At 39.2% G+C, this 27295-nt stretch overlaps 2 protein-coding genes across 4 annotated transcripts in view; one reads left to right on the forward strand and one right to left on the reverse strand.

Annotated features, from left to right (window-relative positions):
• On the reverse strand, nucleotides 1-11501 carry LOC306828849 (uncharacterized protein). Its single transcript, XM_079351558.1, has 6 exons — nucleotides 11383-11501; nucleotides 7482-7876; nucleotides 3771-3888; nucleotides 2941-3007; nucleotides 2240-2471; nucleotides 1-594 (listed from the first exon to the last, which is right to left on the reverse strand). The coding sequence occupies exons 2-6, from the start codon at nucleotides 7660-7662 to the stop codon at nucleotides 428-430; spliced, it is 765 nt and encodes a 254-aa protein (XP_079207684.1). The 5' UTR covers nucleotides 7663-7876; nucleotides 11383-11501; the 3' UTR covers nucleotides 1-427.
• A 7643-nt stretch (nucleotides 11502-19144) lies between these two features.
• Nucleotides 19145-27295, forward strand: part of psd2 (pleckstrin and Sec7 domain containing 2) — a 30924-nt gene continuing 22773 nt past the window's right edge. For 2 of the 3 annotated variants that reach the window (XM_079352382.1, XM_079352383.1), the window contains exon 1: nucleotides 19310-19580. The gene's annotated coding sequence lies outside the window, so the exon portion shown is untranslated. The other variant, XM_079352381.1, reaches the window with a different exon arrangement.

Below are 27295 nucleotides of genomic sequence, written 5' to 3' on the forward strand. Positions count from 1 at the left end.
CAAGTGCTTATCAAAAGGGCATTATTTATTTCTTTTTGTCGGAATGCCGTTTATCTGTTTTTGCAAATGAACTCTTTATTTGTTTTTACCAATAATTAAGTTGTTAACACACTACAGTGACACGAAACTACATTTAACTACTGCTCTTACAACTACATCTGTACAATTGGATCTGAATATGGTCTTCAACAGCCTTCTGCTTATTTTTTTTATCCTCCATGTTGACCTCATTAACTTTGAAGTATTTCTCCGGTCCACTCCTTTGGCTTGCAGGTAGGTTGGTCTTTATATCATGTGCCTTGCTCAGGTTCAAGGTTCAAGGATTCCTTTCCTCCAATGTACTGTATGTGTCCTTAGTCCGGACTACCAGAGTCCCACTGCCTGCTCAGCAGCCAGTGTCTTGTAGCAGCATGGATACCTTGGAGTCCTAGCTGTGCAGAGTTGTGCCTTTCTTCTGTAGATGAGCAGGTTTGGCAGGTATAGGAGGTTTGGTGTTGGTAGGTAAAGTGCTTTGATTATCGTCCACAAACACCTTCCTGAGTTGTGCCACGCGACTTCCATGTTCGAACTTGTTCTCTTCGCAACAAACAATCTCTGAGAGGAAGAGAACATAACACAAGTTAATTCACAGAATCTGAAATTATTTATATCACCTACTTAAATTTCACCTATTGTCACCTATTAAAGGACTATAATAACGGTGGTCTGGATATTATTGATAGTGATGTTAATGGCGAACAACTTTTCAGATGGTTTCTATACTCAATAGAGCTCTCAAAAACTAGCTGTCAATGATGTGCTTTGCCTGTCAGCACCTGTTTGTCCAATTCGACTCACAGGCGTTGACAGGCATCGTTAGCACTAAAAATGAAAATGAATTTCCTCACGGGGACAATAAAGTAACTCGCACTAACTGACATTGTTCCTTTTTTCTAGATTCTTGTTTGTGTTGTACTCGCTTTGGATAAAAGTGTCTGCTAAGTGAATTGTAGAATCTTTTTTGCAAAACATTTCTCTTAAAAACATTCATCAACTGTTGTTAGGGAAGAAACAAATGCCAGTGTGATGCGAGTCGCAGCAGACCAGTGCCCTCCCTGCACAAGTCCTGTAATTTCTCCGTTTGCGAGATGAATAAAGGATTATTGATTGATTGATCATAATGTTAAAACAAAATTCACAACATGTATTGACTATAATGAACTATTCAGAAGTATGTCACCAACATCAGCACCTGCTGGATGTTTAGGACACTTCACAGGACAGCCTTTTACCATCTCAGAAACCTGTCCAGAGTTCGATGTTTCTTGTCACGGTCGGGCTCTGAAAAGCTGGTTCACGTTTCATCTGTAGTAGACTCGACTACTGCAACGCATTTCTTCTGGAGTTACAGGTGCTACATAAACCAGCTCAATCAGAATGCCGCGACCAGGGTTTGAACCCAAACCTAAAAAGCCATAACAATCACTCCCATTTTAAACATTTGTTTCTAAATTGTTTAACAGCTTAGCTCAGTCCTGTTGTTGGCATGTTGACTGAGTGCAGACCAGACAGATCATCAAATAAAGGTCCCCTTACCCTACCCAAAATTAATACAAGCTCAGCTCATGGTGCATTTAGCCATTATGGTCAACTACAACTGTGTCTTTTAAAAGCAGACTTTAAACATGTCAATCGGCACACATCATTAATTATGGGAGTATATCTTACACTTCATCTGGGAGTCAAAAAGCACATTGAATCTATGCTTGTCATATTAAATATGCTGTATAAATGAACTTGATTCACCAGGCCAGAGGTCTAATATTCCTTCAAATAAGAATCATGCTTATATGACACAGTCATACACTGTCAGACTCATCCTGAACAGTTTAGAGAATAAGACCAAATGAATCTTTTTCACAATTAATTCTTGCACCACAGGATAAATAAAAGACAAGTCTAATGATGAAATATTACAGTGCCATAACAGACATCAAGATTAGGCTACAGCAGCTGTTATTTACAATTAAAGAAGCCTGTCTATTGCTATTTATTTATGTTCACAGTGTCATGCTAAAGTTTTATCTTACCCTATCTTTTATATTTTTTTTATTATGCAAGCACTTTTACACACTTTTTTATGAAAATGTTTATAAATGTTTTTTCTACTTTTACCTGATTAGAATACAAACATTTATATCATAGATTTCAGCATTCATCCTAAATACACCTAATTCATGTTTGTTTTTTCTTTTTTCACCTCTGTCCTCTTGGCCGACCATCTCTGTTCCTGACAGCTGGGGTTTGAGCGACGGCTGGTTGCTATGGCTACAAGAATGGGGCCTGTAGAGAAGGGCCCACTCATTGTGGTTGTCCGAGCTGCTGCCTGACTCACTATCACTGTCCTCAGCTTGGTCTTTAAGGTCGTCATCAGCGCTGCAGCAGTCCAAGTCTTCTTCGCATGACTGTCTGTTTGGCGAGGTTGGGTCATCCTGTATGTGAGACAAAATTTAACAATTATGCAACATTGTTTTTTTTCTGTGCTCATTGTTACAGAGCTGTGTACACACCATAGGCTGGAAATATAATGGACGTAGCCTGAGTGACGTCACCCATCTGTGACAGAAGGGGGCTCCAGAGGCTCATCAGCATCTGCCTCCATGTTGGATATACTGTCTCAGCCTAACACTGGACAACATACTGTATATCGTTCATGAAATCCCACAGATGCATGATAAAAACTTTCACCCTTCATACAGTATGTACCTGTGAGGACAAACTAATCAGAACGCTTTCTTTTTTTGTACCAAGCTGTAAACACATTAATTTCTTCTGTAAAAATTGATATTTTCGAACTCTGGAGCCAGCTTCAAGTGGACACTTGACAAACTGCAGGATTTTGCACTTTGGCATTGGCTTCATTTTTTCATCGACAAAGGTTACTGATTGATGAAAACAAACCTCCTGGGCGTCTCTCTCTGCCTGCAGGTCCGCTGTCTGGATTTCGATCACATCATCACTGCGGACCCTGAAAGACAAAGACGTCCATTTTTAGTCTAGGAGACAGCCCCAACTGTTTCAACAGGATGATCTTCAGCAAGTCATAAGACAAATAACTTCTATAATCCAATCGGAACAAGAAAACGGCATACTGAAACTCTTTAGTGCATTGATCATCTTATCAAAGGGAATCAGAATTACATAATTAGCTGAGAGGAATGGCGGCTTGACCTCTGTAGATGTTTTCATTTTGTTTTAAGCAACTTTGCTCTGGCTGACCAAGCTGTCTTTATATCACTCAAAAAAAGAAACAGACAATGAAACCTTGCAAACGTGTACAAGACTAAAAGCTCTCAATGTTTTACGCATGTGTGGTGAGTAATTTTTGTTTCAGTCTAAAGTTCTTTTGAAAAGATAGACTTAAAAAAGCCTCATGATTGACGTGTGGTGGTCTGCTTGATGCGTTAAATGGCAGGTTAATGACTTTCCATTGTGTCTGTTTCTTGTTGTGCTTGTTTGGTTTTGTTGTGTGTTGAGTTAAGCCCATCTTAGTTAGGCTATAATGCTGAAGTGTGTGGCATCATACTTGTCCCTGTACAAATAAATATGCACAAACAAATAATCTTTTTTTTTTTCTTCTATGAATTCTGTGCTTTATTATCAGCCTTCTGCTGCATGACAAAGTGGATCTGTGTCCTATACTTTTACAAGAGCAGAATATTTTTGTCGCCAAGAAGACCTCTTCAATACTTCATACTATATTGTGACTAGACTGGGCTTTTGGTTTCTACCTGTTGTTTGTGAGTCTGTGGAGGATTTTTGAGGACCTGAACTCGTCCACCTCTCCAATCACACTGATGCTCACATCGCCATCTCGCCCAAGCAGCCAGCTCACATGTTTATTGAATGCTGTGAGGATTGGGGGGAGAGGGGAAGAGAGAAAAAACAGAATTGTCAAGCTTGTAGTACATTGTTTTCCCCCTCTCAAACAGATTCTGAGAAAAGCAGTCATCTTTAAGTGTTATTTTGACCTTTATCCAGTAGGTGGTGCTGTCCTATAATCATAGAGCTCTGGAACCCTTTCCAAAACTGTTGGACTGTCCTCTCTTACTTACTGCTTTCTCGTCTGCTGGCTCACTTCCTCTGACTGTCTAATGACTAATCAATTCATTTTGTCTCACTGAAAAACGAAGCTTCACAAAAAAAGTCTTCTATCATTACAAGAACAAATGAATTCAAGTGATCTTATTTCTGTATTAATAACAGTGAATGTGGTTTGATTTCTGACAACCTGAATTAGTTTCATTCTCTAATAATGCTGTGTTTTAATTAGTAACACTGATATCGATAATAGATGTAAAGACAGTCACTAAGAAGAGCACCGCACAAACCTTACCTTTACGTAACCTTTACGTTTTTATCTTGTTTTTTTCTTCATTTATTTGTACTCACATATTTCTAGTTTGTTCTGTTCTTCATCTTCCTCTTCCGTTTGTTATAAACTCATGTATTGGTTTGTCCGATCTGTTGTATCTTTTAAATATCGTAGAGTAAGCAAGAAAAACTTGAAGGGGGGAAATTGTGTGAATTTATGGAATACAGATCCAAACTATTTCTGTGAATTCAACACGTATTCAACATGTATGTATTTGTAGTTGTTGTTATTACTTCTGCTGTGTTATTTCCTTTAGTTTTTTTCCAGTTCACCTTTTCACACCACTTTAAGAAATGCAACAAGACTGTCATCTTTACCTTTTGACCATAAAAGTATTGAAAAATTACAGTATTTATCAATCTAGCTCTAAATGCATTGCACCATTTGATATCATATTGAATTATTTTACAATGTGTGCCCATGTTACATTCCATGTACATTACCAGTCAAAGGTTTGGACACACCTGATTGACATGCAATTTATTTTCTTGAGGACATGTTGATCTGAAGGCTTAAGCTTTAATGGTTGAAGTGTTTCTTTTATGAATAGAAACAGTGAAGTTGGTTGTTTTAATAACTACACTTATTCTAAAATGTGGAAAATAGTGAAAATAAAGAAAACCCTTCTATTAGTAGGTGTGCCCTGTATAATATACCGTTACTGTTGTGTGTTTATTTGGAGTGTTGGTATATACATACATTTATATATTTGTTGTTCTGAACATATCTGAATATTTTCAATAGCAAGAACTTGTTTTTTTCTCATCAAACTTTTCAAATTACTTAGCGGGTACCTGTATTTAAACTTCGATGTTTCCAGCAAATATGAACAGAAACAAGACTTTTACTGCAGGCTGGTATCTGAAAAATCTGTACGGTGAGTCGAGACAATTGTTTCTATTTGTGTCCTGGCAGGAAAACTAACTCTGAAAGCTCTAAGAATACCAATTTTTCAGCCACACCTCAACCTCATTATGACACAGATAGCATAAATAAACCACTCCCCAACATGTGATAACAGGTGCTTTCCATGACAGGATAGTTTCATTAAGGGGAAACACTTTCTGTGACATTACAGGTTAAGGTGTGGCTTAACCTGACTCACCAACAGATTTGTCAGAAACCAAGCCTGCAGCTAAAGTCTTGTTTTATTTCCTGGAACATCTTGAGTTTAAATACAGTCACCGCTATGTGAGTGCACATTATCTCAAATAAGTTATATAATATGCTAACAAGAAATAAGGTCATTGTTACCGTGTTTTATCTGACATTTACAAGCCTGATAGTATGTTCAATGCCTGTGATTCCCGACGACAGCTCAATGAACAAAGAAGACAGGTTGTGTAACCCAAACACACAGACAGCTCCGGTGACATGGCAGAGATTGGGTAAATAAAGAAGGTAACTTAATATTTAGTTTAAAGTATGGCAACGCCCCAAACCACCAAACAACAGTGCTGACTAAATCTCAATCAACTTTGAGCGTGTATAGAATGACTCCTCGAGACAGGTTTAGAGAATGAGTCAGATGACAGGCAGAGGGACACATTACTGATTCTCAAAGCAAAGAAGAGTTCATGTCACATGTAACTTAAATATGAGTCAGACACTAGAGTGTGTGTGGGTGTGTGTTTGTGTGTGTAAAGTAAGTTAAGAAAACATTAATCAATACTATCAGTCCTTTTGATTTTCACCTGCAGTTTAACTTAGAGTTTTAAAACACTAGTAGCTCAGTTGGTGGCCTTTCTGATGTGAGTGGCATGTTTACGGACCAAACAGAGTCAATATTTAGAAACTCCACGGTAATTCATCAAAATAAGACGCCACCAGCTGAAAATAGAATCTTTGAATTGTGGCCAAAAACTGTGAGATCTGTTGACATTGAAATCTCTTTGTTGATGTTTTACTCATTCATATTTTGGATGAACGGATTTTACTAACAGTAAATGTGAAGGTTGTTAATACTCTTCCAGGTCTGAATGTAAAACTAAGCTTTTAACAATCAAATGTGATAAGCTCTGCTAGAAAACAACATTAAAAACCCAATACAGATACTAAAACTGTGAGAAGTAGTAAACAACAACTGTTTGTGTCTTTGCTGAGCATTGAGCCAGGAATACTTTTTACATATAATTTTACAACAAACACTTCATGAAATCACCACCCCAACTAAATAAATAAATTGCCAAATGATCAGTGTAAAAAGTTACATTATTCTTACTTGGAAGATGGCAGAGACGCATAACTCCTAACTACTTCTAGAGAGATGTTTTATCCAAGCGGCAACTTCCGCTGTTAAAAAATGAAGACAATGCAGAAGTGCAAAATCCTGCAGTTCATTGAGTATTAAGGAGATCCATAAGCTCCAAGAGATCAATAAGTCACAAACACACCAAAGCCAAAAAAACCCTTTTTTTACAGGAGAAATAAACATGTTTACAGTCTGGTACAAAAAACTAAATATGTCTGATAAGTTATTGTCATCACTGTCTGGCACACAGTAGGTTACAGGGGTGATTTTCAATTTGACTTTGAGAACCATACGTGTTATCCATAGTTAGGCTTGTAGCTGACATGACATGATGTAATGGTTCATCAAGACACTTAAAACCCGCCTCAGCTCCGGCTCTGAGCCTGTTGTTAGGTTGAGACTGTAAGTTCGGCTAAGATGAGTGGAGCGGCTGGTGCCAATGAGCCCCCAGATGGATGACTTTGTTCAGGCTTTTGTCCATAATATTTATAGTCTGTGGTTTTATCTTAATACATGAACGATGAAGAGAACTGTCAATTTTATTGTGACACTAATTTACTGGACAGAAATGACATTATGTTTAAGAAGCTGGTCGTTTAACTTCATTCCTGAGTTATGTCACTGTTTGTAAAAAGGTCACACTCCAGGAAATCTTACCATTTCCTGAAATAAAACTATGTTTCTACTTCAGTCAGTGCTGTCTGCTCTTGCTCTACTTGAAATCAGATTTCTACTTTACTATTAGACATAAGAAGTGTGATCTCTGTGTACTAATTCATTTATGTACTAACTAAAAGAAGCAAGGCCAGTGTCTACCTTTCTTTGACCTGGTGTTGTCCTTGTTCCTTCCTTCCCTCTCGTCTCTTTCCTCGCGCTCTCTCCAGCGGCGTACCTGCTCCTCCCTCATCTTCAAGAAGAGAGTCCTCTTCTGCTCCTCATTTAGGGCTTCAAGCACCTCCGGCTCCACCCACATGTCTTCGAGGATTTTTGCTAGCATCCTGCTTCTTCTCCACAGGCACTAGAGACAGTTGTTGGCCTCTCTTTTTCTCAGTTGAATGGGTCGTGTTTCAGCAGTAGGTTATGATCACTCCCTTTTCTTGCGTCAGGTTCCCTTTTTTTTTGCAGGATGTGGGATCAGGTGCCGTCTAAGTGCAGGAGGTCACTTTTGTGTCCTTTGTCAAGTGTACCTTCTGAGTGCAGTGTGTCAGGCTCTGCGGAGGCAAAAAAGTGTCTAGATTAACTGTGCACTAAAGGCTGCTGTTGCTGTTTTTAACAGTGAGTGAAAAACAGAGCGAGAGGAGGGGATAGAGAGAGAGAGATAGAGAGAGTGGTTATATCTAATACTGCATTGTTTTTTAATCCTCTGTTCACTCCTGATTTAACAGGTAAACACAACAGGTTTGAGCATATGAGCCACAATGTGCATGCAGTGTTTACTCTGCATACAGTAGGCAGTGAGAATGCCAGTATGCTTTCAAACACTGCCAGGAACACATGGGTCACACACACACACACACACACACACACACACACACACACACACACACCACTCTGAGTGTAAAAGGGTAACAGGCAAAGATAGTGAGCAGTGAACAGCATTAGTTGTTCTTTTTCCCCCCAGCATGTTATCAATGGAGGTTACAGAAAGATATCAACAGCTCCAGTTTAGTGACACCTAGTGCAGAAACTTTTCAGAAAAAAATCCCAGTAAAGAACTTTCACCTCATATCTACAAAAACAAAAGGAGTCTCCTCCCTGCACAAACAATTACATTTGCGAGATCCTGGGGTTTGTAGTTCATTAAATATTATTTCACAGTAGACAGGAGAAGTAAGACACCCTTTGAGCTTGTGTTTCATGCTGTTTGCTCAGTCTTCATTTTTTTCTTTCTCTCCTTTCTGATATCATCAAGATCATTGCTGTTTTGTTGATGACTTTGTGGCATGTATATTGCTTACATTGGAAAATAAAATACTAATTTAACACAAAGTCAAATTGTAGAAAAATACACACTTAGGGCCTGATTTACTAAACGTTTGCATGTCTTAAAACGTGTGCAAACTTGATACCACCAGCAAAAAATGTACTATCAGCGTGCAGTGAGGATTGCGTCCTCACTGCACGTGTTGTTATGAGCAAAACAACACGTATTGTCCAAATAGTACGTTTGCCTTAATGAATATGCAACACGAGGCGTTTCTGCCCCAGTGTGCAAAATGCTGGGAGGATAACATGCAAAGAAGTTAAGTTAGTACACGCAATGCGATTTACCAAGCCAGGCAAAAATCGTGGTGATTGTGACAGTGTCTAAATTTAACACCTTTGAAAGGAACGTGCTAATCCAAGAGCCCCAGTGTTACGCACAATGAGCTGCAGTTAGGAGGAGACATGGGCACAACAAAAGACGTTTTAACATGTTTAAATGACAGAAGAATAAATGGTATGCATTTATTTTTTATCTTACTTCAATAATAGTTTAAAAGTTTTTCAACATTGACACTTATATCTTCCTATTTCCCTCTTCTCACTAGCATTACATTTTAGGTTGCGTGTCTCCTGTGTGCTATGGAGTGCTTCTCCCGAGCGCGCTTGTCTCTTCACTCTACATCCCTCTCCCCTGCCGCTGTGCTGTGGGACACTTGGATTGGGGGGCCTCACCATGCTTGTACCCCTAACTTCAGTAACTGTTGCCATGGCATTTATGTCCGATCAGGCACAGCGCTGACCAGCTTCTGGTGCGCAACAACGGCACGAGTGACACACACACTGAGCACCAGTGCCACAGAGGACTCGCTCCTCCTTCGCAATGTATGACAATTCATTCAAAAGAGGGAGGGAAGAAAAGAGAGGCCCAGTTTAATACCGAGGATTTCTTATAAGCCATGTTTTCCTTTTGTTATATTCAGATTTATAACTTGAAAATACTGGACGTTCATTTGCCTCCCACTAACACCTATTTTGTGCTTGCAGTCGTCCAGCTTTCCGTCCAAACTCTCCGTGACATAAACCAGTAGAACACACAAAAACCTGACTGAAATACTACCGCCTCCACAAGGTTTGCACCTGACATCATTCACGCAAATATTCTTAGTAAATCACCCGCAAAACGCCCACAAACCAAACATGCAAACTTTTGCAGTGAACTTGCAGTTTAGTACTCTTTAATTGAGATCTTAGTAAATCAGGCCCTAAATGTATAAATCAGTCTGAACTGAGCGGTTAAAGAAGGAACATGCAACTTTTTTCCATCCAGTAGCCTATAGCCTAGATGTCGCCCTTGAGCTACAGCATGAAACCAAAACCTCATTGTTGTGTGAGCAGGCTAGCACTCTTTAGTTAGCTCACACACTGCGTGTAAATTTAAACAAAATGGCCCTGACAACGCTGACTTGAATAAGCAATGAGTACAGTTTGTTATTCTTCTTTTCTCCAATCCCTCACTTAAAATACTTGTACACGCAAGGGGGTTAGCTAGCCGGCACGTCCCGTCCATATAAACCATAGACTGAACACGGTGTAGATGCGGCACAAGACAACATATCACACTCCTTGTAGACAGTCATGACTCAGAGAGATATTTCAGAGGATAAAATGGATTTCTGCTTCATTAAGGTGTAACATGTCACACATTCAGTCTTTAGATGCATGTTGTCATCTTCCTGCTGATGAAGGATTTAACTCTGTCAAACTTTTGAAAAAAAAGTTATTTTAAATGCTTTATTAAATAGTTATTTATATATAAAGACAAGATAGACACTTATCTGCCTTCTTTTCAAGTGATGAAAAAAATCAGATTTCATACATGTGTGCAGTTTGGATCTCAGACTGCACAAAACCTGCTTTAAAAAAAGTACCTAACACACATGTTTAAAAAGAACTTCATAGACTTTTGACATCATTTTCTTTTGCAGAAAGGACTCTCTGAAAACAGCTCAGGGGGTCCTGGCACATATATCTGACCCACCAGTTGAGAACCACTGATCTAAATTATCATCTATGTCTAAAAGCTACTATTTGAAATAACTTTAGTCAAACACTAGGCTTTGTTTTATTTAATAATATTCAGCTCTATGTTCGGATGTGTTTTCGTTGATGTTTCATACAGTAAGACTGTAAACGCCTCAAAGACTCTGACTTTGATAAAGCAATATACACTTACTGGAACAGTCTATCCACTAATTTGAATATATCGTGATTGTTCTGACAGAAGCATGCAAAGCTGTCATGTAGCTCCATTAAATATCCTCATCCATAAATAACTGTGCACATTTCAACAGCAGCACAACAGGAATATTCAAATCAGAGTGCAGAGTTTCGAAAGAAATCACAGACATCCACAACCAAAACAGACATTACACACTGTCAATTACACAAGGACATAAAAAGAATGTAGTCAAGCACAGGTTCAACTCTGCTTTTCAGAAGAAAAAGCCAAAGCATAGCTCCGGCCGTGCACCAGTATGCAAATAGGTCTGACATTTCTACTGCCTCCACTCATATGTAGAGAAAATAAAGAAAGTAATCAGAGGGAAAAATGTCTATGTCTATGGCATACTGAGAGAAAGGTTTACTAAATCTCTTTCTTAACAAAAACGGGCTATTTCACAACAGAGTAGGAGAGTGTGAGAGATTAATGAATTTAGGCAGCCCGTAGAGCGGCTAAAACAAAAAGACAGAGAGAAAGAAAGAATAGCAAAGAGGAGAGAAGTGGACTTACTCAGTGGCTGCCAGCTGATAGCATCTCTCTGCTCTGAGTTTCAGCTTCTCTGTGAGTGTTGTGTGCTGAGTGAGCGTGACGTGAGAGAGCACAGTGTGTCTTTGTGTGTTTGTGTAGGAGCAGGTTGGTCGTAAGCAGCAGTGGTATGCAGGCTCAGCCCTGCTCTGCTACATTTATAGAGAAAAGGAGTGGGACAGAGTGACATCACTGCTTTAATTTCTTTTCTCTCCTCCTCTTTTTCTCTCTCACTTTCTGATCGGCTTTCATTGACACCTCCTCATGCTACAAAGAAATTATTTCACATAACTGTGTTATTTATTGTCAGGTTAAAATATGTCTCTGTCCATTTACTGTGTATCCATTGCTTTAAATTACTCCATAGTGTCACGTTCTGTGTGCTCCCATTTCAACACTGATTTCTAAAAGCCTCTGTGAATGAGTTTAAGGGATTTTTGCATTCATTGTTTTATTTTGATCTGATGCACAATTTCTGCGAAGCTGTGCCCCCTTAACCCCCTTCCTCTTCTCATCCTCCAACACCACATGTGCAGGAAGGAATCAGGAAGGAATCAGGATATTTATCCAACCAGTACTTTCCGTCAACAGGTTGTTGACATACTTCCTCACCAGCAGTCATTTTGTTTGCTCAGAAGAGTCTATGCATGTGTTGCAAATGTGAGTCACGTCTCTCTGAGTAATTTGAGCTAATAGTGCTTCATAAATGTCTTCAATGACGAACCTGTCTCTTGACTTTACTGTCTGTCACAACTTTTTCCTCTTGATGTTTACAGGAAATATAAGTGTGTCATGATAATGACCTGCACCTTTTACAGTGTGTTACTCTTGTTTAATTTGTACATTAACTTGTACTACACTACAACGCACTACCTCACTTTAACTTGATCACTTAATCTGTATTCTGTTTATATTGTTAATCCTTTAATTTATCTACATACTGCTTCCATGGTGCAATATTCACAAGTGCCCTTTTCTGTTGATTGTCTGTCGTTCGTTATTTGTTGTCCCAAAGGTCTTTAGTTAAGTTTTGCTGCTAAGAATTTGTTTTATAGTATTGCTTTTTTTCTTGCTATTTTTTATTTAAATTTGTCATGTTTATTGTTATTCTTTAGTGCTCTTTTTATGCACTGCAGGTTTGCACTGTGGGTTGAGGGGATTGCAATTTCATCTGTGCTGTATGTTTAACAGAGCATATTTGACAATAAAGTACCTTGAACCTTGAACCTTGAACTTGACGGATGCAGTACACTTTTATCCTACAAGTCTGTAAAATATGGATTTTAATTTCCTCAAGCTCCGCCACAATAGAAAGAAGTGTACATACCACTTAAACAACTGTTACTAAAAAGATCTTGGCTAACACATAACTGAGCCTACATATATTGTGCTCCTCCTCCCTAAACAAACTTTGCTTTCGTGTTCAAATTTGGACATCACCGCAGCATAGAGAAAATGGCGTAAATCCAGGGAGTCTGATGGCCTCAGCGATTTTAAGCAACAACCACTCAGAACACTTCTCAAAACAAGATCTATGGGGGGATATAAAGATTTGTCGAGAAATTGTGAAAATTCGATTTAAAGGTGTCAAGGTTCACATCAGTACTCTGACAAATAAATCACAACAATATGATGAGCATCAGCAGCTGTAGTGCAGAGGCAGCTGGCAGCTGCAGAGTAAGGTTATGAAATTGAGGACACAGCACCATCTTTAAATTGGAGATTTGGAAACATTTTGGCTTCCCCAAGACAGAAACTGTGTGCAACAAAAAAAATATTTTTCTATAAAGCTGCTCCTGTGTCTTATATCTTACTGCTTCCAGCTATTATGAAGTTGGTCCATTGATTCTCCTTTAATTTCAGGGTTACACATCTTCTTAAAATGATACAGCTCTGACTACTTGTGTTGACTATAAAATGTCATAGTTTGGTTTTGTCTCTGTGTTTCTTCTAGTTTTAGTTTTCATTCTGTCCTTAGTGTTATTTGTTTCCTTGTGTGGATTGTTTCCCTTGTGTGCTTTAATGTGTTTCATAGTCTTGTGTTTACTTTAGTCTTGAGTGTGTTTGCCTGTGTCCTCCTATGTTGCCTGTTAGTTTATTTCCTGTCTTGTGTTTTAAGTCTAGTCTTTAGTGTTTCCTGTTTTATTTTGTAGATCTGGTTTTGGTGGTGGTGTCAGTGTTAGGTTTTACTTTATACTTGTCCTCAGTGTTCTGGTCTTGTGTTCTTTGTTCCTTGTGTTTCCCGCCTTTGTGATTACCCTGATGTTCCTCACCTGTCTCGTTAGTCTCACCTGCGTCTGATTACCCCTCGTCTATTTAGTCTCTGTGTTTGCCTCTGTTTCTTGTCGGTTCATCGTCATTGTCTTTTGTATGTCGTTGTGTCTTTGGTTGCTGCTTCTCCCTGTGTTTTCGCCTCCTAGTTTTTGGATTTCCTTTGTTTTTGCTTTTCGAGACGTTTTGGATTTAGTTTTTTAAGTAAGTTTTTGTTTTGCCTTTTTGTTAAAATAAATTAGTTTATTCTGCACTTGGGTCCTCCTCCCTGTTTCCTGCCTGCTAACTCCGTGACATAAAATGCATTATAAAAGGGAGGGAACTTCTAGAAAATCTTCACCAACACCTTGTTGCTTTGAGTTGAAGTCATGAAATAAAAAAAAGCATCAATCCTACAACAATAGTTTGTTTTACACAAATAAAACTACAGCATTCATTTGTAAATACAAATGGGTTTCCCCCAAAACTAAGAGGTCAGTGATACCAGACATCATCTGTTTGAAGTTTGTATTAGGTATCAGGGTAAAAGCTCAAGGTCTACAAACAGATTTTAAGCAGAGCATGTTCAAATATGAGATACAATGAGTTAAGTACATTTACTTCATCAATCCTAGAATCACACTAAACCTTACATCTGATCTAATTTCCCAAACCTAAACTGAGGTCAAATGTCAACTTCCCCTAAACTAATCCTATAGGGTTTAGTAATGTATTTATAGAGCCCCAAACCTTTAAATAATGCAGATTAATTTAGGCCAAACTGATCAAGTCACTTAATCATGCCCTTATCTTTACATTTGTTAGAAGACATGGATCATAGAAAATAGAAACATGGACTTTTAGGAACACCAACACAAACTTTTTCTTACCCAGGTCTGCCAGAGCAAAACATGCATTAAGGGAAACTCCCCTTTTCTTTATAGACATTTGTCATTATCTGTGAACCACGTGGAGAAATGGTAATGATTCACGCACAGCACCCTCTGCTGCAACACAGGGGTATTGCAGGTCAACATGGCTGCAGATGTTAGAAAAACATGATTGCATGTTGCCAAAAAGTGACAGCAAAACGCATTGTTTAGCTTGTGAGTTTGATATATTGATGTTGTTTGGTGAATATTAGGGAGACAAATGGGCAGATTTTCAAGAAAATTCAAAACAACCGTTTTGTGTTTTAAAGAACGTTACAGTAGTTCATGCAGTGCATTTAAGTCATACACTCCATGTGTAATCAACTGACAGCCAGCTCAATGTATTTTTTCTTCAAGGTGGTATTTTATTTACTAATTTTAATTGTAAGCTTGAGATTCTGAATAAAAAAACAACAACCTAACTTTAGTAATCTAAGTTGTTATTGTTAATGAAACCATAAGGTAAAATAGATCATTATCATGATACAGTATCTTGAGACCAGTTTTAGTCTTAATGTTGGGGAAAATGTGTTTGATTAAGCAAGATTGCTTCTGACCTGCTGTTACATTGAAATGAATTCACTTTGCTTTCAAAAGTACCAATCAGGCATTAATTTTTATTTCTGTATTGAATTAGGACCATGTTCATTAATAAACATAAAATATGTAAATATGAGCACAAAATCTCAGTTTCATCCGTAGTCCTCAAAAAACATCAAACTAGTTTACAGTTAGAGGACACCTCAAAGGACAGTCTACAGCTCAAAATAACTCATATTTAGTTTTACAAACACAATGGACACAGTTGTCACTTAGAAATAGAGCTAGGAATACACTTCATTGATTAAAATTGCATGATGGGCCAGAAGCCCTTAGGACGAGCACCAGAAAGGGAGGATAGATATTATGTATTACAGTATTTGAGTCTGATTTGTTTTTGACCAAAGTTGGAGCTATTGTAAAAATATGGTAGTTCTCACAGATACTCGAGTAGTAGTAGTTCTCACTCGTCATGGAATCAGTTTTGGGGGGAAAGCAGGCTGTTTTTTGTTTTTTTCGGAACCTCCCTCTTGCTTTCAGGCAACTGTGGCTCGTGTTTTAACTGTAAGATTAGTGGTTAGCTGACATCTCTTACTGTCTACAGACTGAACCCCATATTGCTGCAAATGACTAAGCCAGCAGAGTGTGAATATATGAATGGAATGGGTTAATACTGATGGCAGCTTGACACAGCATCCTCTGCTATCACTGTGTGAATATGATGTGGATGTTAAGTGTGAAAGTGCTTTGAATGATAAGAAGATAAGAACCATTTACTCACAATGTTACTACTTGAACATGCCAAAACCACCATACTGATTTATCAATACCTGCTTCATTGTGCACACACAGTCACAAATGTAATTGCAGTACACCTTGTGATTGTACATTTGAACACAAACACACACACACACACACACACACACACACACACACACACACACACACACACACACACACAGGTAAATGCATGTCTGAAGGCCACCATTCCAAATAATACTTTGTCACCATGGCTGAGCACATTAATGTGCACCATAACGAGATACCACCCAGACCAGCAAACCAAAACGCAAGCTGTCAGCTTTTCTCTACACAAATGACTTCCCTCGTCACTCCCCTTCCCGCCTCCCTCTCATTGTCACACCAGGGATTTTCAGTGTTCCCAACCCATTGCTACCATCACAGCCCTGCAGATGTCACTTAGCTGCAGACACACCTCTTCATTTCTCCATCCATCCTCCGCCTCTCATGGGACACAGGAGAGGGAGAGAAGATGAAGAAGCGAGTGCATATGTGTGTGTGTGTGTGTGTGTGTGTGTGTGTGTGTGTGTGTGTGTGTGCGTGTGTGTCCATGTGGCCACAGAGGGGGGAAGGGAACCAGTCAGGTTAATAATTTAGTAATTAGAATTGACATTACGTATGATGTGCAGAGGGTTTCCCTAAACTATTTTCACCATATACCCTCTCTACGGTCATCTGTGCATCCTTTAAACTCTTTGTCATCTTCAGCCTTCTGTTGCCCACCCCCCTCCCTGTCTCCTCTCATGGCTTAACCACCACCCCCACCTGTCTCACTTTACGCCTTGCCTCTGTAACCTTCTCCTCGCCTTGTCTTCAAACACACACCAGGTTCTTTTGTTCTGTCCACATCCCAGATCCTGCTTTACCAATTTCTCTTTCCTTAATTCCCCTTTTTCTCTCTTCTTCTTTTACAGAAGCCCCCTCCCCCCTTTGTCTCCTTGTGAGATATTGATCATAGGAGATCACAGGTTTAGAGGTTATGTTCTAAGTCAATGCAGACATTACATAAACACTTGGTGCTATTGTGTTTATTGCTCAGGATGTGTTCAAGTACCCTTAACAAACTCTAACACTTTTGATGCAGACAATGGAGAGCCATATGTGTCATTGTTTGCTGTGCTTCTGTTTATGACCTTGAGGGAAACCAATAAGACAATATCAAAATACTGCACCTACTATATGTTTAAAATAAAATACATATCGTTTTACATGACAGAGATTGGTAAAAGTGAAAGAACAAGTTGGACATGAGTGGATGGGAAAAGAGTTGTCTGCATAAGTTGCTTGAGTAAAAACAAATGTCCTTTATATGCTTTGTCAAGGACAGATGGTATATCTGATTTATATTTGATACTGGCATAAAAATCACATCTTATCTGTCAATAAGGCCAAGAATTTAAACATTTTGTTTATAGCCCTGCCACATAAAAATACAAACAAAAAATAGGTTGAATCAATAGAGGTATTGAGCAGATTGAAATTGTTTTTTGATAGCACGATCACATATCTTTCAAATGCTGCCTTGTTTGAAACTCTCTTGACCACAAATCAGATCCTACAATGCATACCTCAGCTTCAAAATAAGTAAAGATGAAACAGACACATATCCATTACAATCAGCAGATGTTTGAAACAATATGTAATTAAGAACTTCTAAGAAATCTAAGCCAACTTTTAAAGCTATTCATTGGTCTCCTACCATTTATCTTCTTCACAGTGGTTTGATCACTTGAGTTTCTCTTTTGAATAGGCACAACCACAAAGGAAGGAGAAAGGGTCAAACTAAGAAAGATTAGTGGAAAAAAGACTGTAAATAAAGCAATGATTGTATACAGGCCCACTAGTTGAAGTAACTGCCAAGGCATTTTACTGTTTTTATGAAATCACAATTGACAAACACAAAATGTGTGTTCAAGGCTAGAAAGGTTGATCCCCCTTCATCAATAACTTTCTATGACAAAACAGTGATATTATTGAAAAACCACATCTTATTCCAACATGTAAAAAATGAGGCCTATATAATTATGTATAATATCTAAAACAAAGAGCTCTGTATAAACTCTGGTTTCCAAACGCACCATTGCAAGTTGTATAAGAAAGTTGGTCTGTCTTCCGGAGAATGGAACATTGGTATATGTGTCTTTATAAGGCAGTCTTGCAACTGCCTCCGTATCAGTATTCTCTTCTGGCTCCTAGATCAAACGGTCTAGCAGCCTTATTATGTATAATGTTCCTCGGACCCATACTACGTTAGGTGAAAGTGCATTTTAATCTTTTGCACCTTCATCATGGTGTAAGCTACGGGAACACCTTAAACTGGAATCCCAAATCACCATGATCAATTTCTAAGGAAGGATTAAGGACTATTTGACCACAGTGTGCACATGTCTGGTTGCTGAGAACTACTTGCTGATGGTTCAGTTGATGCTTTGTGATCTGTTTTATTGTGTTCTGTGTCTTGTATTTTATTTTAAATGTGACTTTTTGCTTTTAAATGTGAAACTTTTATGTTTTGTTTTTATGCTGCCGTCTTGGCCAGGGCTCCCTCGGAAAAGAGATTTTTTTTATCTCAATGGGAGTATTCCTGGTAAATAAAATAAAAAAAATGCAAACCTGATTTTTTTTTTTGGCAGTGATTGCTTCACAACATGATGTGCGCACCAGCCTTCCTTAACTTTAGGTAAACCCTTTTTTAGTAGGCTAGTTTCACTTTGTTACTTTGAACATGTTTCACACTGTAGATAAAGATTTCCTTGCTTGAAAAAAATAGCTAAGCCAAACCAGAGCATGACCAATGCTACATCCAGGACATGACAGCTGCAGAACTTTAAACCTTGGACTGCACTTTGTGACTGTCTGTAAATCATCTGCATGAATTTGTTTCTTCTTCTTTTTTTGGGTCGATTTTATAACCACAAATTGTTATTTTATTTCCACAAACAGCATCACAGAGCCAAAAGGCCTACTTAGTAGATTGGCCTATGTGGGGAAAAAAATAACTTTTGATAAAGCCATCCTTCTGCGAATGTCCTGAAGACCTATGGGTAGCTCTGGATTTCAGGAACAACAAATAAGTCGAGGTCTAACAAAGTCCCTGCCAGTTATATCATCGATGGACTCATCAAAGGCTTATAACAGAAAGGTTTATGTCAACACTACTATCAGTGCTAGTCTTCAGTACAGGCTACAGTGTCTGATATCAGCAGGCCTTTGAGACATGTCCCGTTCAAACTGCACTAACCACAGGAGAGTGGTGGTGCACCCGAGCAGTCCGATGAGCGGAATTACGATTTCTCAGCTGCCATTCAAACACACCAAGGCTCCACGAAGAGGACGAGACGGAGAGGACGCCTCTGCACATCTATCCATTCATCAATTCACGTAAGCGCGTATTGCTACCTGGACCTCTCGCGCCTACACTTCCAGCCTGCGCGAAGGCGCAAGAGCCCAACATCTTCAGCTGGTCGGCAGCTACTGCGTGAAAAACGGTCACACGCGCAGACCGGCGAGAGGGGGCAATTGGGAAGGACACTCAGAGGGAGAGGGGAAAAAAAGATCCCGTCTGTTAGTGTTACTCCCCGGTGTAGATGAGAGACAGTCGGAGAGCACGCCGCTGATACAACTCCCTATTTTCAGCCTCCAACTGAACACATTTGACTGGTGAGTCGACACATATTTGTATTGGTTATGGTTTAAACTGATTTTATATTTAAGCTAGAAGGGATGTGTAAGTGCCAACAAATATTTAGCTGGCAATTACAGAATCCATGCTTGGACAGACTATCATTATCTCAAATGCATTAACAAAGCTAGCAGAAGAAGGTTATTTATCGAGCAGGCTGCGCTGAGGTTGCGCGTCCTGTAGCCTCTTTCTCGCTGTATTCTCAAATGTACACATCCACACCGGCAGGCATTGAGACAGCGGCGTTTGTTGAGCTAATAAAGACTGAAAGAAAAGCATAGTGCGGGCCGTGGGATTTTACGGAGGTATGTGTTGTTTTTTCTCTCTCTCCCTCCCGCGGACGAGGAGTGAATGAGAAACGTGTTTCCTTTTTTGCTTGTAAGAGGACAAGTCGATCTTGAAATGTTACCAAGGTCTATTTTGGAGGAAAAGAAAGACACCGGCCTCAATTGAGCTTGAGCTGTGTCTCTCAGCCATCCTGTTGTCATGGTTACTGGCTCGAAGAGACTGTGAGAACATGGCTGTCTCTGTTGCGCACACACGCACACACACGCACATACACACATGATGTATTGCCAGTTGAAATACAACAGAGGCACCCATCATGATGGTCTTTGATTTTGATCAGAAAACCTCACAGTAGAATATGCACGAGTATGAAAGCATGTGTGCGTCAATTGATGTTAAAAGAATCAGATCATGGCTGTCTCTGGTGGAGAGAGAGAATGGCTTGTGTTTGTTTATGTCTTTTTTGGTGGAGGCCTTTTCGGAGAAAAAACATTAGAGTGAGAACCAGTCATATTGCAAACCCACATTTTGGAGAACATGTGATCCTAGTTGTAAGTTTAAATGGAAAGCCCAGTAAGGACTTATATAAGCATGATGTAGGGGTTGCAACGCAACTACTATCTTAATTAGGCCATTTCTATCTCTAGTCTCTATTGTTATTTATTACTTTATGTAACTTGCTTGCTCTCCTATAAGCACATGGGGGATGTATTCATCCTCAATGTAAGGTGCGAGCGATACAGATACACCAGCAGCTACTCTAAACCAAACTGACACAATCCTTTCTTCTTTTGCAAACATATCTCTCCATGTATTTTGTTGACTCAGCAATTGAGTAAAAATAGTATTGGAAGGATGCAATAATCCCCCCCCCCCAAAAAAAGTATATATATATATATATTAGGATACTATATTGGGTGTGCTTGTTCTTGAGAAGTAAGAAGTGTATTTACAGGACAAAATGTCACTGCCCAGTGACTTTGCCTTAACAAGATAAAGCACCACATTACTTGGAGCATGTATTAAGATGAAGCCTTCAAAGTGACAGAATGCTTGTCGGCATAGGAGCGACATATTTGGGTGATTTGGGGGAGCTGGATGATTGTTATGCTCCAGTAGGCTTTTTATGGTTGGAGGCCCTGTTGTCATGCTGGTGGGACTTGTATAGGCAGGATAGCCTGGACCACTTCCAACTCCTAATTTTTCTGTCCTCCTGCACCAGGCTTAGGATACACTTGTTTGTTCCTCTGTCTCAATCTGTGTTGGTAACACAGCAGCATATTTTAAGTGTACTCTGAGTGTGTTTGTGTGGGCTGCAGTGATGGTGCAGAGCCCAGTCTGCGAAGGGTCAGTAGGTCATTAATAAGACAGCAGTGCCTTTTGTTCTATGCATGTCACTCAATAGACATGGAGGATGGAGCAGAAGAGGTGTTCCATTCTTGTCTTAAATATTTCTTTATCATTATTATCGATTTACTATCAGCTTTAAGTTTCATGAATACATTTTGACTGCTATTGAACTCTAAATAATAATTATTCAGACATGTTAATTGGCTGCTGTGTTCCACCATTTCAGCTGAAAGTGACACACACAACATAACTGTCTTTGAAAAACAGACAGACAGACAGACAGACAGACAGACAGACAGACAGACAGACAGACAGATGAGTAAATAAATACATCTTTAATTTAGATTTTTTCATAATGCAGCATTATGAAATATTATAAGTCATCATGTTGTTGCAGGAATAACTTTAAGTGTTAAGTGTCTAACCCAAGAACACATCGGACAGATACCGGCAGGAGCTGAAGGACCCGGGGATTGACCTTCAGTTCGAGAGACAAGTGACTCTGCAAAATGAGCCACTGCTGCCTCTTCAATTCATGTCTTAAACTTTTTCCCACATACAACATCCAATATAGTTAACATGTGCATATCTGGTGAAATGTCTAAATATTTAAAACTTCTGAGGGCGTCCTTCTGTCATTTAACTCAGCTAGGGGGAATCCTGGTGAATCTCCTGCACAGCCTCATGTTTTACCAAGCACTGGTGTTAAAAAAGAAGCCAATGGAAAAGTGCCAAACAACGAGGGAAGAGGTTAAGTTTTCATGCATATAGTCACAAAGTGATTCAAATGTTTGCATTATATTTGTGAAGTTTATGTAATTAATGTATTTTATATAAAGAGGGAGTGGGTAACTTCCCTGAATAGACTTATGAAAGTCATATGACTAAAGAAGCTTAGTTCATCACCTTTGAACACGATCACATCTTCTGACTCTGGTATAACTCAGCCAAGAAAGAACCTCAGTTATGGTTTGACATTACAGGATTCAAGAGAGTCTGTAAGCTACAGACATTGAGTTTTTATGGCATTCACTATGAGGGTGTAATGCTGCTTTGCATTGTGTTTGCAATAACCAGCTTGACTTCTTGTAATGATAGTCTGAATGCTGCAGTATTGCTTTTATTACAGATTAATAAACAGCTCTTACTGGGGGACAAATTATAAGGATTTTAATTTACCAAAACCTCTATTGGTCCTACAACTTTATGGAAACACATCACAGACAATTTGAAATTGGATGCAGTGAAGAAGCTTTGGAGCCACACACACAAACACACCTACTCACTAGTATTTTTCATTGGCTGATTTTTCCAGCCATCCATGGTTGGGTGTCGGAGCGGATCTGATCTCTGCATCAGTAGCAGACTCACAGTATTGCTCATTTTCCTCAGTGTTTTTTTTTTTCTGCTGGCTAAGTCCCATTTCCTTAATTACTGCAAAATAAGTGGCTGAGACAGAGAAAAGAGCAGATCTAAACTATGAGATAGCAGAAATCATGATGTGGAACAGATGAAGAGGAAAGAGTGGGAGGAAACAGGACACTAGAGACACAGTGAGAGAAAAAAGAGAAAACACATTATCCATGTCTGGTTTCATAAACGTTCACTGTTTCCACGTATGCAGATGTGTCACCTTTTTTTTTTGTTTGGACTGTGTGCTTGTGTGTCTGTTTGTGCTTGTGTGTCAGACTGACTACGTGTCATTGTGTGCAGTTGCAAACATGTTTAAATGCCTGAATAGATTCAAATTATGCAGCTTTCATTCTATCTTCTTCTGTGTCCACATCCTTGACACAAAGTCAGACGCGTTCCAGGTGCATGTTGGCCTTCACCAGGGTTGCCTCTCACTGATTGTGTTTGTGATTTTAATGGAGGACCTCAAGGTACACATGGCTATGGGGGCCAGACCGACTCGCAAAAATGCTTTTGCCCCCCACTTGAGGCACAGATCTTTCAAAAAATAAACATTTCATTTTATAATATCATAGTTGCTAATAACGTGTTGTATTGATGTTGCATTCTTTATCATTAACACATTAAAAATGTAAAGAAAGAATGGTGTGATTTTGTTTGATTGATGGGAATCTACACTGGAAAAGCCTATCACAGCCAACAAAGTCAGGCTACGTACAGTACGTGACTTAGCCTACTTCAGTGTAGCCACTCAACAGTTACCGCAGATTTTTGAAAGCGAGATGAGTTTTGCCGGTTTGCTCACTTCAGCTCATGGATATCCATATAAGTCCAGGCTATGTTGACTGTTCTCACAGCCTATATATCTTTGCCCTAACTTTAGGATTTTCCACAGCAATGTGTGGAAACTCATGTGTAGTATGCTGCACAGACATAAGGCCCAGCTGATAGAGCTTGCTTTTGAAAAGGACCTCACAAGTTTAAGTCTGAATGGAAGGATACTTTGATTAGGAGGTTCTCCAATGCCGCCTCCATTTGTACTGACAGGAGGGATTGGCGACTGGCGAGAGGACAGCGCTGCGCTGCTGCCACTCAAAGTACTGGTAGTTTTAAAGTCTCCGTGCACCTGTATGTGCGTGTGTTTTATGTCAATGCATATCTCTGTTGACTGCTTTAAATGCAATGTTTGAGAGTCTTCAGGCGTTACATTTAATATGTTATATAGTCAAGTGTTTTATGGATAGTCATAACATTGCTTCTATGTGCTGTAGACAACCAGGTCATATTGCTGTTGGTTATGTTTAACATGATGATAACGTGCTGCGCGAATACAGTATAGACATACAGTTATGCATGCATTGTACCAAACCGTTGTGGTGAGTAGGGAGCTAAGCCTGAAGGCAAAGTTCTAGATTTGCCACTTGATCAGATCACCTTCACCTGTGGTCATGAGCTATGTGAAGTGAGAAAGAACAAGAACTTGGATACAAACTGTATTAGTATTTTCCGAAGGTAGGCTAGGCTCAGCCTGTGAGACAGTGTGAGGAGCTCTGATGTCGGAGGGAAGCTCGGAGTAGCGCCATTATTCCTCTGCATCAAGAGGAGCCAGTGCAGGTGGTTTGGGCCTCTGATGTGGATGCACCTGGATGCCTCCCTTTAGAGATTTTTTCAAGGCACGTCCAACTAGGGTGATACTCTGCAATAGACCCAGAGTTGGCTGGAGGGATTATATATGGGATGAGAATGCCTCAGAATCCTCCAGGATGAGCTGGAAAACATTGCTGGGAAGAGGGACGTTTGGGTGGACTTACTTCAGCTGCTACAACTTTGACCTGACCTCAGATAAGTGGAAGAATACGGATGGATTAGATACCAGCTGAAACACACTGTGCTTGGTCATGAGGTTGAAGTTTTTTAAAGCTTGCTCAGTGAATCTCAGAACTTGAATCTCTATGTTTACCATAACCAGTCCTCCCAGTTTTATCATCGATAAAGGTGATCATGTCAAATTAGACTGGTCAGGCAATTGCCATACAGGTATTATTGCATACATTTACCATTATTAGGAACATTGTTGCTAAAAATCTCTATCTGTCTTCTCTTTCTTCATCATCCATCGTTCCAAGCCTGACAAAGTTTCAGCAGAAGGCTCTTTAACGAGATTGATTTAGTGTTTAGTGTTTTGTTTCGTGTCTTGAGATAACATTTGTTATTAATTGGCGCTACACAAATAAAGATGGATTTATTGACATCTACTGCTTGCATTTTGCAGAGGTAAAAAACAGATTTCACTTTTTAAACCTAAAACATAACCAGGATGTTGAAAGTGTTTGGCTGGCTTTTAGTGCTCCAGTAATTGCTTTTGCCACAGGTACATTATGACCTCCCATGACTAGCTGTATTTGCTTGAAAACATCAAGTCATATTAAAAAGGTAAAGTTAAGGAGTAATTCAGTCAGATGCAGGCTTTAAATAAGGGTTCTGCATAATTCACATCATCTTTTTCTGGTTCTAATGAAATATTTAGTTGGCCTGTGGTGTCCTCATCCTTAAAGGTCCAATATTTACAAAGTTAAAATATAAATATATATCTTACTATATTGTCAGACATTAAGGAAGCATGCTTATGTTGAAGTGCTGACAGCAGCCAGTCTGTTCATGAGTGGCCTGTATTTGTTTGGACCAGAGAAGGTAGGCATTATTAAGGCACTCCCACAATGCAGTTTTTGCCCTTCACCCCTTGGTTAGCAAAGCCAAGGTCAAACCACCAGGTCTTGCAGCATTGGAAGCAGGCAAGTGAACAGACCTAAAAAGCCTTGGCATTTTTCTAATAAACTTCACAAGCAGAAATGTGGTAAAACAAGGATCAATACTGGAGATGCTTTTGAAATTTAAGAAAGAGTTGATTAAACACAGAAGCTTGCGTACAACATAGCAACCTGACTACACATCAACTCTGCGCAATCTTGATCTTGGAAGGGAGAAGTGTACAAAGAGTAACAGGTTCGGGATGGCACCTAGAAACAGCTTAAAGAACGTACGTAAAAGATGAAAACACACTGAGCCAGCTGTAGTTGTTCACTCTTCTCTTGCTTCTGCCAGACTTTCATTTAAAAAATGTTTAAATACCAAAACATGCTAAGTATGATATTCATTTATGTGCAGTTTAGACACGAAGATACAATACAACATATCAAATCCCATACCACTTGCTCAAACAACATCAATGTAAACACAAGCTTATGGTAAAATTACCAAAGTTAACATCTTGCTACTGAGCAATATCCTCAATGTTAACTGACAGAGTTACTAGACAAGCAAATAACATTTAACCAAAATAAAGGTCTTAATTTCGTACATAAACAGAATTAATTATCCATTTATATATTTCACAGAGTATCAGTGGTTCTAACCAACTAAAAGTCACAATGCAGTAGCAAACTTGAAGTAACTACGCCTGTGGTTTCTACGCAAATTTTCCTATGGGATTTTGGATCATTGCAGAAAATAAGCGCTGTGTCAATGACTTCTGATGCATAGCTTTGTTGTTCAGCTGGATAATGTTTTCAGATGAACCCCATTAATATGAAGTTTGAAACGTTAATGAGGAGCGAAGTAAAAAGCTAGCGAACTTGATTTTGAAATCACGACCGTTATGCTTTATCGATCTAATCAGCTGTTTTGACAAGCTAGCGAGACAGTAGCTCGCAACTACAAATCAATATTAAGCTTGGTACAACGGAGCTCATACCAACAAAGTCTGTCTGGGTGTCATGATTAGCTCACATTTAAGGTTCAAGTGGTCTTGATTGTCCAGCCCAGTACAACATAAGGAAGATCAGACCTTACCTGTCATAAAATGCGACACAGCTCCTTCTACAGGCTCTTGTGATATCAAGCAATGACTATTGCAACTCCCTACTGGCAGGGTTTCCTCCATGCATTATAAATACTGCTAGAGCTCTCAAGACCTGCCTTCAATTTTATGCTTTGCCTCTGTGCATTGCCTGAAAACACCTGTGTCCGATCTGACTTAAAGCTTATCGTCTGCACTTATTGACATTGTTTCCTTTTTTGTAGATCCTTGCTTGTTTTGTACTTACTATGATGTACGTGGATAAAAGCATCTTAAGTGAATTGTGGAATTGTAGTCAGGGCACAGCTATCCAATGTTTTGAATTTGAACTGCAGTACCCATTACATAATGCTAGAAGTCACAGTTACGTATTATTCCTATAAGGGATAAGCTAAAGCTTTTGCAACATTATAGATTAGAAATCGGCCCAAATCTGAGCCTGCTACAAGTCTGTCCTCTCTATCATGATCCGGTTCATTTCTACAAGTGTACTTTAACATGAGATGCTTGATGTATCCCATGAGAAAACCACATTGTTTTCATATAAGGTATGCACAGCTCTTGCATGCCAGTGTCATCATAAAGTCTTGAATCCCAGTAAATATGTCACTGCAGCTGTGATGTAAGCCTCTTGCTGCAGATGATTTAGCAGAGCACAGAACTGTTGTTGCTGAGGACACATATTAGGTGACAGCCTTCTTCTTGGCTTCTCTCTGCTCCAGCAGAGCAGGACTCTAAGCTAAATTAATTTTTAACAGAAGCTTCAGCTCCACTGACATTGAATCA

The sequence above is a fragment of the Symphodus melops genome (assembly GCF_947650265.1).
Source record: "Symphodus melops genome assembly, chromosome: 9".
In the NCBI taxonomy this organism is placed as follows: domain Eukaryota; kingdom Metazoa; phylum Chordata; class Actinopteri; order Labriformes; family Labridae; genus Symphodus; species Symphodus melops.